Raw genomic sequence first — 16,016 nt, forward strand, 5'->3', positions numbered from 1 at the left:
GGTTTTCTCTAATTTGCTTTCTGTTTGCTTTCTCAGCTCTAAAAATCACAGGTTAATGTTTGTTGATGTTGCTCTGAGCTGAGGGATTATCTGCATCAGATGATTTAAATGTGTTAGTTTCTGCTTGGACCTGTTGTTTTAAGTGTATCTTAAAGCTTGGTTTAAGTTAAACTTTTTCCTAATTGTTTAAGCTAAACTGAAAGAAGGCTGCTTAAAACTGCTTGGGGAAAGAAACCAAAAAGGTGTTAAGTCTGTCAGTCTAAAGGATCCTGGCAGCAGGACCCTCTTCTGGTTGCTCTCTTAGGGCTTTCCAGATACCTGGTTTGCATAAGGGCAGTTGTATAATATTGAACAAAAAGTGTAGCTAGCCTAATATCCCTGTCTCTGAGATGACGAATTAAGCAATGACTTAAGCAATGTCTGGCTAAAAAAAAAAAAAAAAAAGGTGTGTAAGAACAGGGTAGGCTTAAATGATACCTCTATTTGTAGCTCAGGGATTTTATGGCTCCAAAGAGGCCATACAGCCATATGTAATGGTTGAATGGATTAGTAATCCTCACTGGATTTCTCTTCCTTAAACCTGTCTAGTTTTCTCTGGAGCCCATATAAGCATTTAGCTTCTTGTGGCAGGTAATTCCACCAAATTTCCACTTTTTTTGGTGGAAAAAACACCTTTGCTTTGCTTGTTCCAAACTTGTGTCGTGTTAGCTTCAACCATTTTTCACCCTTTTGCTGCTGGTTATGCTTTCATAATCTCTGCTGTACCCCTTAGGTCAACTTGTTTCAGAATGAGAAGTCCTAATTTACTTAGCTGCTCATTGCTAGGCTTTCACTAAGGCTGCTTCTCTAACGAATCTTCAACTCGAAGGTCTGCATCTGGAGGGGAGAGCAGGCGACGACTTCAGGCTCGTAATAGAAGTGAACATAAACTTCTCTAAGCTGTTTGGTGGCCACTGATATGCAATGTAGCCACTTGCTCTCTTTTTGTTTGTCACATAGATTACTTAAGTAATTGTGATTATAATATATGGAGAGATAAATAGACTTTCTGTTGAAATGGTGTGTTCTTGTAGTAAACTTATGTAGTGATGGGTGTGTTTTTTTTTCCAAGTGGCACCAGTAAAATGCACGACTGATGCCAGTTATGCCTATGCATGGCTGTATTTATACGAAGTGGTAATAGTTAAACTGCAAGTGGCACAAAACCCGAGAGCTGCTTCGTTTCAATGGAAAAACAGCCCGTTTAGAGTGAGCGCACCTGCACAGGAGGTTTGTGCACCGAATGGTATGAGGAGAGTGCTAAGAAGAAAGGTCCAGAAAGACTTAGTTATCTCGCTACTGCAGGCCCGAAGGTGTGTGTGCCTTCCTTGGGGCCCTGAGCTTTAGCAGATATGCTGGGAGAAATAAGCCATGGCTGTATGAGTGAGGAACAGGGAGAGTGAGAGTAAAAAACATTGGCAGGCGGAAGCTGTCGCTACAGAAGAATGTTAATGCAAAGGAGTTTGTGTGCTGTTGTCTGTCTCAGATTATGCCTCTGCTTTGTGAGACAAAGCAAGTGATTCATTGCTTTTTTTTTTTGCTCAGGGTGGGGCTGTAGTTACTTTCCTGGATTGCTAAAAATAAAGCTGAACCATGACTAAAATATTATTTTTTTTTTTAAGAAAGGGCAAAAAGCCGATGTCTCATGTAAGTAACTGAGCTTTTATTCAGAATAGATTTATGCTATGGGTATGAATAATGAATGCATGTCTTTTTAAATAATGAACAATTTATGCCACAATCTATTTTTACTTAATCAGATATCTATTTATTCCTAATGGACGTTCCCATGCACAATAAGATACACTAATTTTATTTTCCTACTGCTATTTATTCTCTCAGCATATGGTTCTCCTTCATTCATTGATACATATCCTTCTGTGGAATGCCAAGCAGGTTTTTTATTTAAAAAGATCAAAAGGAAACATACTAAACCATTGGTTATCTTCTGATGTGAAAGTAATCGCCTTACATAAAAAAGAATATTAGTTGCTTATCTTTTGGTATAACTAGCAGGTGCTGACTGGCATTATGTTGGGCCTTGCTGCTAATCTGGTCTCTTTTTAATAACCTGGAAAATTACTGTTGTACCATTTGTTCTGGTAAATTTGTAGTGTTGGATGATAATATATATTTTTTCATACTATGCAAATATAACTTGTATTTGTAAATTATTTTTACTTTCTTGAAGAATTTTGACCATGTCATCATCCAAGTAAGCAGAGCAGAACTATGAATTTCAGAAATGCCAGTCCCGCAGTTCCTTGGCCTAGCAATGGTCTGCATTGGTGACTCAGGGATTCCTGCTGCAGAGCTGTGCAGTGACTGCTGCAGAACAGTTGCTTGACTGTTTTCTCCAAGAGGTCATCTTTAACAATCAGAACAGGATTATCTAAGAAAGCTTTCTGAGGGTTATTGCTTCTCTTGACCTGAGATATGCTGTCTTCTCTTGTGGGGGGTCTTCTGGTGCGGGTGACTGGAAAGTAAAAACAGAGCTTAGGCAATTGGAGAGACTGATGCTTGCCTGAAATAGGTGACAAACCTTGTTAAGGGTACGAGCTGTCAGATCAGCTAAGGGACAGCTGCACTACTGGATGTCGCTGTGTGTCTGTGGATTTTAAGAAAGCAACGGGACAGCATGTGAGGTGTAACACGTTCCAGAGTTTCAAAGTGTTGTGGGAAGCGGGAGAGCAAAGGCAAGCATCCCTGTGGCAGGATGCTGGGCAGCGTACCATCTCCCTGGTGCTCTGCAAGGGCTGGCGGCTGTGGGGAAAGGGGTCTTGGGAGCCCTGAGGAGCAAGTGCTGCCCTCGACAAGTGCTCTCTGGGTAAATGCCACCTCGGCTGGCTGCAGAACTGCTGTCTGTGGCTCTTCGTGGGTGAAGGACTTGGCAAGTTGCTGTGCCAAGACTGGAGGCAGCCAGGCCCTGACAGGAAAACTAGTGGTTTCTCAGGAAAAGTAGCAGCCTAGGGCATGGATCCTCCTGTGGAGTACTGCCGAGAGCCGCGCTTCAGCCTCCCGCCCCCGCGTGGAGGAGAATGTCTCTTCGAACGCTCCTTGGGTGTGGCCGCCACAGGCCCGCTGAGGAGCCGGTATTTGCGGCGCCCTCTGTCCCGTCCTGCTCCCGGGCGGCGCTGGGCTTTTCTGTCCCCTTCTGTCACTCCCTAGCTTCGCTCCTGCTGAAGAACGGCACCCTGAGGCCGCCGCCCGAGCGCCCGACCGCTCAGGAGGCTTCACCCTCCCGCCCCGCGGGCGCCGGCGCGGCCGCTACCGCCCTCCCTCGCGGGCGGCCCCGCCCGCCGCCATAGGCCCCGCCCTCCCGCAGGACCCCTCTCCGCCGCTGGGGCTGCCCCTCTGAGCGCCTGCCTGCCCGCGGCGCCCCCGCCTGGCTCCCCGCTCCGAGGCGCGGCGTCTCCCGCCGTGCCCCGTCTCTGGGTCCCGGGCGGCGGCACCTCCCGCCGGGCGGACGGCAGCGCGGTGCGTTGGGCGGGGGAGGCGGCGGATGGGGCCGCCCCGGCTCGTTGGGGTCCTGCGCGGCGGCGGCGGGCGGGCGGATCGGTGTCTCCTTCACTTCGCCCTCCAGTGCCAGCGGCTGCAGCAGCGCGGCCTTCGCACGGCGAGACCCGCCCGCGCCCCGGCCCCGCTCCGCCCGGCACCGCCGCCCTCCCGCGCTAGCCAGGTGCCGGCCCGGGCCGCGACGGGCCCCGCGGGAGCGGGGGAGGCGGGTGGGGATCGCCCATGTGCGGCGGGCGGAGGGCTGGCGAGTGGGGCTGGGGACCGCGCGGGGTCGGGGACAGCGGGGCCGGGGGCGCCTCCCCCAGCGCCCGGGCAAACGGCGGGGCGGGGCCCCGGGGGCGCGGGGTGGCTCTCCGCACGCATTGTGCCCCCTGCTTCCCCGCGTGGCCTCGGCAGGCGCCGCGCCCTCCGCGGCGTGCGGGCCCGGGCCGGGCCGCGGTTACGTAAGGGGCGGCGGGGAGGGCGCGGCGGAAGGGGGGTCAGGCCGGGATGCCCAAGATGGCCGCGCGGAGGAGTTCACCTTGCAGCGGCAGCGGGCGCCGCTCGCCCTGGCGGCGACGGCGGGCCTGGGCGCGGGGGAAGGACCTGGCGCTGGGCGCCGCCGCCCGGGCCTTCCCTGGGAGGGTGTGCCGGCTCCCCGTGCGTCCCGGCCTGGCTTCTCGCATCCCCATTTTCCCTTTCGGTGTCCTTCTCTTCTGGGACGCCGTGCTTTACCCCCGCTTTCGGTTTCTGAGCACGTAGTTCGTTCTCAGATGTTTCTTTTTCTTTCCCTTCCCCGTGGAGTCTCTGAGCTGGCCTAGCCGTGCTCGCTAGACCAGCGCGATGTGAGTAGGGAGAGAGCTGAAGCAAGGGCAACGAGAGGGGTTTTCCTGGGTGTTTGTGGGGTTTGGTTGTTTTTATTTTCCTTTTTTAAACCGCGGTAGCAGTGTAAGTCTAAAGGTCAGTGGTGTGCCCGGTGTACTTTAACAAAGCATTTTTATGAATAATACTAGTTTTTCCTGTTGCTATTTATGCAATAGGAAACTATAATTTCAGTGTAGTTTTTGCGTTTTGGTTTAAATTACATGAGTACTTAAGTTTTTTTTTTATCATAGCCTGATCTAACCTCTAACCTGATCTTCAGTATCCTGAGATCTTAAAATTGTTAGAAATCTTTAGGGAAGATAGTCCTTTAATTGCAGGGTGTGAGAGAGTTTTGAAATATTACCTCGAAGGAAAAGCGTGATGTAATAATTCTGATAACATTAATACATTTTTCTCTTCCTGGGCTATTTTTTTTTCTTTTTTACAGAAGAAGAAAGTATGTTTGTGGCTCTTGAGTAACAGATCAATTAAACTTTTTTTTTAGGGTGACATGAAACAAACATCAGGGTAGGGTTCCTACTTGATACAAGTAGATTCTGTGTTTTTGAAATGAGAAATAAGATTATCTGGTAGTTGCTTTCACGACAAATCTCCTGTTTTTAAATAGTCTTTATATTTTAGTCACTTCTAATTAGTAGTTTTTAAGTGAAAGACACTTTGAAATAGGATTGAAGAAAATTAATTCTGATTATAAGAATTAGCAAACCTAGCTAACTTGCCAACATTGGAGGACACAGGAATGATTTTTAAATTTCGTCCCTGTTTTTATTTAACAAACATTCTGATGATAGCACTGGCTCATCAGGTATTTAGTATACCCAAAATTAACTCTTATTTTCCCCTCTTGTCCTTGTTCATCCTTGTTACTATAGGACTAGAACAACAGTGTGTCAGTTGTACTCTGTTTTCACTTTTTATCACAAAACTTACATCTGTAGGCTGGAATGTCTGACGAGTACTGGTTGGTTTGCTTGCAATGGGAAGGATGCTTAACAAGGCCAGATAAAACTGCAATATCCTTTTTACTTTAGTAATCCTTTGAATTTAGATACAAGATACCAGTTTGTTAACTTCTGAGGACGTTACTGCTTAGCACAAAGATCTTGTCTGTAATGGTTGTCCAGTCAAATTGCAAACATTGAAAACAAAAGCAAAAAGCGTGTTTATACTGTAAAAGCACCTCTGTGCTAAAGGCTAGTATAAAACTTTCAAACTAAAAATAATTATTCTTGTGAAGATGCTGGTTATAAGTGAGACCTATTCATTAAAGGAAAAATACATAGCTAAACCTTCTCTAAATTATTTTAAGCTCGTAATGAATTGTACAGTTCCTGTACAGCAGTAGAGGGGAAAGAGCAGTGTTGCCACACTTTATGCTGACTTGGTCTATCACCTACTACTTCTTATTGAATAAGTAATAGGAACCATTTAATGTCTTGTCACCAGGATTAGTATCTGTTCTGCTGTAGACTTATTTATTATGGACTCGAACTTGGGCTAAGCCTTTTTAAACTTCACGTGCTCTAAGTCATTTTCTTGTCTTTTTTTTTTTTTGTCAGCGTTTACTTTAGCTCTATGAAAAACAAAACGTTTTATGTTCTTGAGCAAGCAATGGATGTCTTGCTATAGTGACCTGGTTGTAGAGTTTAGAACTGCTTACTAAAAAAGGGGGTTTTTGTTTTTGTTAAACTGAATGTAAATGCTTTTGCTCAGAAGAGGTTGAAGTTACCCTGTTATGGCTTAGAGAAGTGTAGTAAGATACTCTGGAAAACTGCATTAGAAACTGTAGAAAGATAAGAAACAGTCTTGTGCCTTACCATTGCTTGCTAAAATAGTGGTTTGGGTTTTTTTTTAATAGTAGTAGTTCATACAGTTAGGTTGTATATGGCAGGTGTAATGAGTTTTTTGTTATTTTGGTTTTTTATTTGTTTCTGGGGGGGCTTTTTTTTTTTTTAAATGTGGATGCTATTCTGAAATAGTCTGTTTAGTGGAATGGTACCCTTAGGGGAATTTTTCTGAATGGTATGTTCCAGGAAAGTTTTCCCTTTACATGATAAGGCCATGAAAAGATGGGAATAAACTTTTTTGAGGGGAGGAAGAGAAGAGCTTGCCTTGATCCTGTATTATTGAATGCTCTTACAATCTTGCAGAGATCTGCAGAAGATAAGCAGTTCTATAGCTAGGTGTTGAAAATTTAAATACTGGTTAAAAATATTATAAAAAAATGAAAATAACCTTTTCTTCTTTCAGTTGAAAGTTAACATATGAGAGTACGGCCCTCATTTTTTAGATTCTGAAGATATTTTTCTCTTTATTTAAACAAAAAACCCACCAACAAAAAAACCCACAGAAGAGTAAGATTAACAGTCAATTATGTTAATCTGACTTTCTCTGCAAAACAAACGTGACCAATCAGTTTGAAAAACTAAGAGAAGATTTTTGTTTGCTTGTGTTTAGCCTTTTTATGACACTTACCTAGTTAGTTTCATTGTTGCCCCCCTTTCACAGCATAAGGGGAGATGCTAACTCTTTGAAATAGGCTCTGTTTTCTGTATTTTAAAACTTTAAAAGGAAGCGCCTCTGTGACAACGGCCTTTTGCTATTGAAATCATGGGGAAACAGTCACTGAAGGAAGGTACAGACAGCGTATCTTCTGGGGAGGAGAACCGTACAGGCTGTGTGAGTCCTTAGGCTGGTGTCTATCCATCAGTCTGGGGGCTGGGTCATGGCTAGTCCTGAATGACAGGCTCTCTAACAGTGAGATTGCCAGAGGCGCTCTGTCTGAGAAAGGGACTTTTAAAGAGGGCTTTTCTCACTGACCCAGCACTCCTACTACTCGTTCATTTTAAGCTAACAAGGCGACTCCCAAATTTAAACTCTTGTATGTTATAAAGGGGGAAAAAACATAATCAAATTGATTGCTAGTTAATGGCATTAGATGTTCCTATTTGAATTGTATGTCTGCATTTAAAATATGGGGCAAATGGTGTTGCAGAACAGATACACACTCTTTGTATGTTTTGAAAATAAAACCTTGTAGGTTTTACCTGTCGGGTAGTTATCATAAGCATCTGTTGAATTTGACCTTGTGGAACTTCAGGAAGTAACTGTCTGCATTACAGTTTTTCAAATTTCCAGTTCCCTGGTTTTCGGTGGTAACTGCCAACTCTGGAAATGTGAGCTATTAGTTGATTTCTGGTAATTAAAGATGTATGGAGAAACCTACTTGAAAAATCAAGAACTGAGTGGTCTTGCAATGCCTCTTCTCTGCAAGCGGATAACCTAAGCCAAGAAAACACTCAGTGTTCACAGTGGCCGTCACTGAAAATCTGTAGGTGTTTCACAGAATACTGTGATTGTTTGAGCCATCCTGTCTATTAACTGCCTTTATATATGAATCTGCCTTAAAGAGTATCTTTGAAGAGTTGCGAGAGCATTTTTTGTGTGTGTGTGCAGTGGCAAAAGGTTCACTACTAATTAGCCTGTTACCTTTCAGCTCCAATGGCGATTCCTCCATCATATGTAGACCTTGGCAAATCTGCCAGAGATATCTTCAATAAAGGATATGGTAAGAATAGTACCTTTTAGAAAACATGGTGTTTGTGGTGCAGTAATTGATTGCCTTTTTAAGCCTGTATGTAAAATTGAGTGCTCAAATGCCTGTGTTTCTGGGGAGGGGGAAGGTGTGTTGTTTTTAGATTATTACTGTCAACTAACAGATCATTGGAGGCTTTTTGTGGGCTGTTTGATGTGCTTTAGCCACATAAATGTCAGAGATGTACACGTACGCAAGAATGTAAGCATCAAGTGTAATTTAACTTAGGAATACACTTTGTTTACCAATTTGTCTGTGCCACAACGTTTGTTGATATAGAAAGGGATATATACCACTTTAACATCATAGCCTTTTATGGAACAGAAAGAGGAATAGCTAGTGGGTTAAGGAATCCTTCAACATTTTACAATGCTTTAATACCAGGCGCTTGAATAGTTAAATTGGGCTTTGTTACAGTGCTGTTTCTTACTGGTCTTTGGGAATGCATGTGGGGGCTTTTTCGCCAAGATTGTCACTCAGCTCAAAGGCTAGCAATGTGAATTGATACTCCCGTAAAACCTACTTATGTTTCAGTTTCAATGGCTGTGTATTTCCCAGTGACTTAACTTACACAGTTTTTTACTTTGAGATATGTCGTCTTGGTGCTGAGAGACAGATTTTATGCATTGGGATAGCTTTTCAAATGGCATTGACTACAAAGCCAATGCCATCCCAGGAACAGGAAAGAATGCATTTTGTCTGTCACTAAATTTGCTCTTAGAAGTAATCGTCTGGTGGTTAAATGTACAGTGTACAACTGAAAGGCTACTGCCCACGTTCCATGTGGTAGTGAGAACTGAACTCCTGGCTTGTTCTGTAGTGGCCGCCTCTACTCACTGTGGCATCTAAAATTTGAGTGTTACTGAAGTCAGTCTATGGTTGTTTCGGTATATGTATATACATGTCACACTGCTGAAACTACTTGGACAACCAGCTTCTTGGAAAATATGCATAGTCTTAGCTAAAGCCTGCTGATGTAACTTTTGACTTCTGTTCATTAAGGTTTTGGGTTGGTGAAACTGGATGTGAAAACAAAGTCTGCAAGCGGAGTGGTGAGTTTAAAGGCCTTTTATTCATTATATTTTTTCTCAATATGTCCTGATACTTAATTAGAAAGGAAACCTTCCAGGTGCTGTTAAGTAGTCTATAGGTTATATGAACAATAAACTCTTGGTGTAAAATAATTTCAGAAGCCTCTAAAGATCTGACTTTATTCTGAATGTTACAGGAGTATCTCACTGTGTAGTAATCTTTGTAAAATAAAAAGATTTGTTAATTGTCCCTTGTCTTATGTCTGGAGGTGAACACACATTTTTAAAGTATTTTAATATATCAATTATAGTACATAGAATTTATTTCTAAACTGCCTTGTGATACTGTTTGTATTTGGTGGAAATTTCTGGCATCTTGATGCTTGTGTGAAGTAGTTGGCAGTGAACTAGCACATTGAATCCTTGGCTCCTCTTTAAGAGTATTAAAGTATTGCAGTAGTGTACCATGAAAGATATCTTGGTCATGCAAGCAGTGCCTTCTGTAACTTTTATCTATTTCTAGAGCAGACTTTGCAAGATATGAAAAAAAAAAAATCTACCTTTATAAGGAGAAGCTTTAACAGTGTAACTGGCTGTTAGAAACAAGGTGTGTGGGTTATATACTGTGTTTTTTCTAGAAGGCTATATCCCAACTGAAGCACAGTTCGCAAGAGCCCTATCATAGATGTAGTTGTTCTTATTTTATCTCGTTTCTTCTGAGAACTACCACTAATACTGGTAAAAATCTCTGAAAAATCTAAGTCCTCTTGTGAATCCCGTAACAGTTATAGCCATCCTCCCCAGAAGGAGAAAGTGCTGGCACATATGTGCTGCAGATGTTTTAAAGCAGTGATAAGAGTTAATGCAATAATTTGCTGCTCCTGAAGCTGTTACCACAATGGTTGCAGTCACGAGTGCAGTAGGAATAGCACAAAGCAAGAAGTTAAAGCTGTAGGTATTTGGGCTTGAAGTTGTGCAGTCTCTGTCACTTGGAAGGAAATAGACCTTACTAGAATTATGCAACTGTGTGGATGGTTTAGTGGTTCACTAACAATACTAGTAAATGTCTTGGCCGTGGTTGAATTTGATCAGCCACCATTAAAGAACAGTCTCATGCACACTTGTAATGTCTTGGGCCGTGAGAATATGAATGCTTAAGGACTTGTGATTTCAAATCCATGTTTCTTTCTGGGAGAGGTGTGAGGAGTTGATTTGAAAACAGTACTGTGCATGGAGGAAGTCAAAGGTCAAAATTTTGATTTATATGTTTTAAAAAGTTAAAATAATACACTTTTTAAATCATAAGGGCAATAATATTTCAGCGGAAAGAGCTCCTTAACATATATTTTCAAACCAGACTTCCAGTTCTTCTAGGTTTGCCTTTAGTTTCTGAATAGTGTTACACAGAAATTATTCATTCTGTTCTTTGCAAGAGTCCAAATAGTGAGAGACATAAAGGACTACTTAATTTAATAAAGAGATGTAAGTGACACTACTAACTTTCAAATACTTTCAAGAATTCCAAGTAAGACTCTACCAGAAGCATAAAATCAGACTGTTGCCTTAGCTCACAGTTCAAACATGAATGTTCTTCTTGTGTGTCATTAAACCAAAGTGTTAGAAGGATAGGAATTTTATAGATGTCAGTAAAAACGTGTGCCTGTGGCTTATGTGGAAGGCACTGGTGCATTGGTTAGACTGAGAACTCTCTTAAAAAGCAACAAAAAACCAGAAACCAACAATAACCCAAACCACCACCTACCCTACTCTCAATTTGAAAAATGATGGTATTCTGCGACATTTTTCAGTAGTACATAATTTATCTTTGGAGGTGGTGGACTGACATAATGAAAATACATATGTGATCCTTAAAGGATTTTACTGGAGTTGCGTTATCTGCCTTATAGCATTCTTGGCTCTTGATTTAATTTGCTCATTAGGAGTATCAAACCACCTTATATTTCAAGAACTTGTTTCTACTTTTAAGGAGAATATGTACAGTAAATACTGTCCTGCTTCTGAGTTATGTTGCAAACCTGTATGTTTTGTCATAGTGGCAGAAATGCTGCAGTCGAGATGTGGAGTAGAGGAGGCATGAATCATCTGGTTCTTGTCCATGTTGTTCCTCTTTTCCCCTTGCAAGTTGTCTGATGTTAAACTTGTTGCATAGAATAACAGGATCTCAGTGTTTGCAGAAAAGTCTTTTCTCTTTTGGAACTGTGTAATGCTTCCAGGATCACTTGTATCTTCTGTATAACATGAACACTGTCCTTTTTAGGAATTCACAACATCTGGTTCATCAAACACAGACACTGGAAAAGTAAATGGGAGCTTGGAGACCAAATACAAATGGGCTGAGTATGGGCTGACTTTCACGGAAAAATGGAACACAGATAACACTCTGGGAACAGAAATTGCAATTGAAGATCAGGTAATAGATTAGCAGAGTATTTATTTGTTTTACCTAACTGGCAGAACTGAATTCACAGCTTTATCTTATCTTCTCCCCCTCTGATTAGATTGCCAAAGGCTTGAAGTTGACATTTGATACAACTTTCTCACCAAATACAGGGTAAGAATCGTTAAACTTCTTACCTTATTTAGGGCAATAACAACACCCATGCTCTCTAAATGTTCACCTGGTCTGTTGTTTGTATGGCTTCCTACTGATCCAAGTTAGCAAATCACAATTCTAAAGGCTTCTGCTCTTTAGCATCACATCTTTTTCTACAGGATTAGTATTGGACATTTCACAACATTTTCTGGGATAGAAATACTTCGAAGATTGCAGGAGGCATGAAAATGCCTTTACACTCATCACAAAATGCCTGTTTGTGGTAGCTCTGTGCTTTCTTGATGGGCTAGCTGTGCTTTGGCCCAGTCCAGAGGATGCATGTGTGTGGTGTTTAGATACATTGTATAGAGTCATATGGCTTGAATTTGGCAGTTGATTGAGGAAGATTAAGCCTTGTTTTAAGATAACTGTTTCTCTGTTTCAGAAAGAAAAGTGGTAAAATTAAGTCAGCTTATAAACGTGAATGCCTAAACCTAGGTTGTGATGTTGACTTTGATTTTGCTGGACCTGCAATCCATGGTTCGGCTGTCTTTGGTTATGAAGGCTGGCTTGCTGGTTATCAGATGACTTTTGATAGTGCCAAATCAAAATTGACAAGAAATAACTTCTCTGTGGGTTACAAGACTGGAGACTTCCAACTGCACACTAATGTGTAAGTACTGAAAATTGTGTCCAGATTTACAGAAGCAGACTTTCTCTACCTTTCCTTCTAGTCAGAATGCAAATGCTTGAAATACCAAGAGGCGCTTGCAAGGTCATTAATGGATAGAGTGCATTTTTTAATAGGAAACTCTAAAGAAATAATAAGTGTTACTTTTTATCTCTCTTTTACAAAACAGTAAATACTTGTGGCTTGTTAGCACTTGTAGCATAACATGCTATAGTTACCAAATGCTGAAGTACATCCAAATTGAAAGTACAGTAGTTCAGTTATCCAGAGCCAATCATAATGCTTTTTCCAGCTTTCCCATCACATTGAATTGTATCTGACTATAATTTAAGGGCAGTACGTTTGTTAGAGGTAGTAATTCGTGTTGCACTCTCTAAGTAGGCCAGTAGTAGTTTCTGAGGCAAGACTAGAGCTTTGCTTTTGGACTCTGAGTAGGTTCATCTTCTTGCCTGTCTGAGATGAAGAGTGGAGTGCATGAAACACTTGGAGTATAACTAAACAAGTGTAAGACATCTTGTTTATGAATTTTCTTCAGACTTGCTGCTTTGAGATCTTAAATGTTCTTCAGAGCAATCTGATCAAAACCTACTGAAGAACATGGTGTTTTCAATTTAAGTTAATAAAAGTTGATGTTCTAGTGTGTTTAGGAAATAATTTACTTGATTTTTGAGGTAGGAGTTTGTCCTTTTGGAGGGGGAGGATGGGCATTGTGTCTGTCTGGGATTATGGAAATTGAGAGCTATGGGACGAAGCTACACTTTTTAGTCTGGGCTGTGAGAATTCGTTTCAGTTTACTAATGTCAGACATTGACAGATTTTTTTTTTTAAAAATCGTCTAATTCTTTAGGAATATTACATGTATTCAGTAATCGTAGGAAACATGCATTCTGAATTCTAACTTAACCTTTATTTGTTAATTTTGTAAAGATATGATCTGGAATTACCGTCAAGTACTTAATTCAGCATTCGTGTGAGAATTAGCTGTAGCACTCTGAAATACCTTTTTTTTTAAATAAATTATTGCAATTTAATTTTGCCCTCAAGCCTTTGTTCATCTTCTCATGTTGAAAAATGTGAAACAACTCAAACTTTTGGAATTCTCATTTGAATAAAAATGTGAAGTAGTTAAAAATAATAAAATGTTGGGATCATGTAAATATTGGAAACTAACTTTTTTCTTAATTTGTGCAGCAATGATGGTTCAGAATTTGGTGGGTCAATTTACCAGAAAGTGAGTGACAATCTTGAAACTGCTGTAAACCTGGCGTGGACAGCAGGTAGCAACAGCACTCGCTTTGGCATTGCGGCTAAATACAAGTTGGATTCCACTGCTTCCATCTCTGTAAGTATGGCTCTAGCCAAAAGGGTCGTGCTAAGCACAGAGGGTTTTCAGTTTCTGCAAATGTGTATTACTGGTACCAAGGAAGGTAATAGGTCAGGAAGTCTTGTAGGAATTACTCTTGCAATCCAGGCAGTTACAATTAAACTAGCAGTATTTACATTCTGTAATGTTGCATACGGCAGGCGGCCTTTTAGAATCTAACTGTCAAATGTTGTGCTACTCTATAGGATTTTTTTTTCGTAAATGCATTAAAAAGCTCTTCATGTTTAGTTCCGTAAGTTTACAGATTTTTTTTTTTTAAAACAGTTTTTTGGGGAGCTTTGTCATGTTCTCATGGTAAGAACTCTGGTGAAACTGTTTAAAAAGGCAATATGCAGAAAAGTTTTCTGTATGTTACAAAGCTAGAATTGAACCTGGCTTTTTGAAATCATCCTATAGAGGAAGTGATGCAAAGTGAGATGATTAATTTTGCACATATTGTTTATGATGATATTATGAAATGTTTGTTTGCTTGACTGAGTGGACCTGCAAGATAATCATTCTTTTGTGATAATATGACCGTAGAGCTGTCTGCTGAAGTTGTTTGTTTAGAGAGACTGTGGTGGTAGATTCCTATGGCCTTCTGAAAAGGGGTGAGTGGGGAAGTTCACCTGCCAAACTACATTCCAGTAACAGTTCTTCCTGCCCTTATATTCTGTCTGCTCTTAATATGCTGCTCCTTCAGCTATAAATTGAGGGGCAAGAGCATAGCTGGGAAGAGAGAATCCAGTAAGCACAGAGGCATTGGAAGAACAAGTAAAATTTTGTTAAGTTGATAATGGCAGTGTTGCCAAAATTATTCTAGCTTCTGAAGGGTAACAAAGAACTAATCAATTACAACATTTCAGTTGCTTTTGTCTTTTTTTTTTTCAGGCAAAAGTTAACAATTCTAGTCTAGTTGGAGTGGGTTACACCCAGACCCTGAGGCCGGGTAAGGCTTATCACATGAATTGTGTCACAGACGTATCCTTATGTATCACAAAGAAAATCTTTGATCTATGCATTAATGGGCAACTGTTTTCCTTCTTCAGAATAATTTTGTCTTGCAAGGCAGAGTATATGTTTTACAGTGGCTTACATTGCACATAAAACCTTTATCTAAACAAGACAAATTCCATTGTACCTGATAATATTTCTATATCATATTCCTCATTGATTTGCGTAGATGTGGACTGTATTGTTATTGATAGCTTAGGCTGTGCAAAGCAGTCTCTTTTTTTTTTTTTAGCATTTCTTTCTTCAGTCCTATTGAATAATAGCAGGTTGTGAAATAATAATTAATCGTCAAAAGTACACACTTCCTGCTCTTCATATTTAGTAAAAAAAAAAGTATGAAAACACCTGTTAATGCTATATTACCATTGGTTTGTCCATACCTTCCTTGGTAAAAGTGTCTGTCTTTCTATGTGTAGTTTTTCTGCTCCTCTACACATCTTAATGTAGAAAAGGAGAGATCTTGTGTACTTAAAAATTACTGACTTTGTATATTCACTTTATGACATGGTATTTACACAAAGCATCTAGCTTGATTCACGTGACTAGCTTTTGATATATTTCACGGGTAAATGGATTCTTCTACAGAAATCTTTAGAGGAAAGTGATTCAATAGAGCTGCAAATGGGACTTCTAATGACAGAGGTTGAGCTGCGTGAAAGCTACTTTGATCGTAAACATGCTGTTTAAAAATTTTACAGGTGTGAAGCTTACACTGTCTGCCCTGATAGATGGAAAGAGCATCAATGCTGGTGGCCATAAACTTGGTCTTGGCCTGGAATTGGAGGCTTAAAAAGGCGAAGAAACTGCTGCAGAGAAGGGATATCAGAAGAATTTGGCCTTAAAATGTATTTCCAATGTGACCAGCAGGCTTTTTTTTCCAAGAAGGATGACATAGAACAAGTATTTGAAGTATTTAGACAGTTACTTGTTAGCTGGTTCCTAGTTAAATTGGTTACCCATCTAGTTAAAATTCTGCATTAGTGCAGTCACTGAAACATTATTTAAATGTATTTAACTGTTTAATGCGCTACCCACAAATAATGAAATAGACATTTATGAAAACTGTACAATTGTGTGCATGTTTGTTTTTATGTTCCTTTTAACGTTCAATATTGCCATTGAATGAAAAGTGGATCAGTGAATGTTTTGAAATGAGGTTGAACAATTTTGTTAAATCACCTGAAGTAGAAATACATTTGGTATCCCAAGACAAATTATGAATAAAACAAGTACACACTCATACTTGTGCCTCAGATATTTTAAGAGATGAGGGTAGCGCTCAGTTAAGTTTTAACTTCTAACTTAAAATAATACAAGTAGTAGTGCTCTGTACCTTCATGCAATTAAGA

At 40.8% G+C, this 16,016-nt stretch overlaps 1 protein-coding gene across 2 annotated transcripts; it reads left to right on the plus strand.

Moving 5' to 3' along the window:
• The first annotated feature begins 3,677 nt into the window (after nt 1–3,677).
• VDAC2 (voltage dependent anion channel 2) lies at nt 3,678–15,909 on the plus strand. 2 transcript variants are annotated; one of them, XM_086616919.1, is made up of 9 exons: nt 3,678–3,718; nt 7,916–7,987; nt 9,017–9,066; nt 11,324–11,476; nt 11,565–11,617; nt 12,045–12,272; nt 13,482–13,632; nt 14,545–14,602; nt 15,366–15,909. In XM_086616919.1, the coding sequence occupies exons 2-9, from the start codon at nt 7,921–7,923 to the stop codon at nt 15,455–15,457; spliced, it is 852 nt and encodes a 283-aa protein (XP_086473045.1). In that variant the 5' UTR covers nt 3,678–3,718; nt 7,916–7,920; the 3' UTR covers nt 15,458–15,909. The 2 variants fall into 2 exon arrangements, with proteins under 2 accessions (XP_086473045.1, XP_009983720.1); XM_009985418.2 differs by lacking the exon at nt 3,678–3,718 and having other exon boundaries at nt 7,901–7,987.
• Nucleotides 15,910–16,016: the final 107 nt, after the last annotated feature.

The sequence above is a fragment of the Tauraco erythrolophus genome, chromosome 9 (assembly GCF_009769465.1).
Source record: "Tauraco erythrolophus isolate bTauEry1 chromosome 9, bTauEry1.pri, whole genome shotgun sequence".
Taxonomy (NCBI): Eukaryota; Metazoa; Chordata; class Aves; order Musophagiformes; family Musophagidae; genus Tauraco; species Tauraco erythrolophus.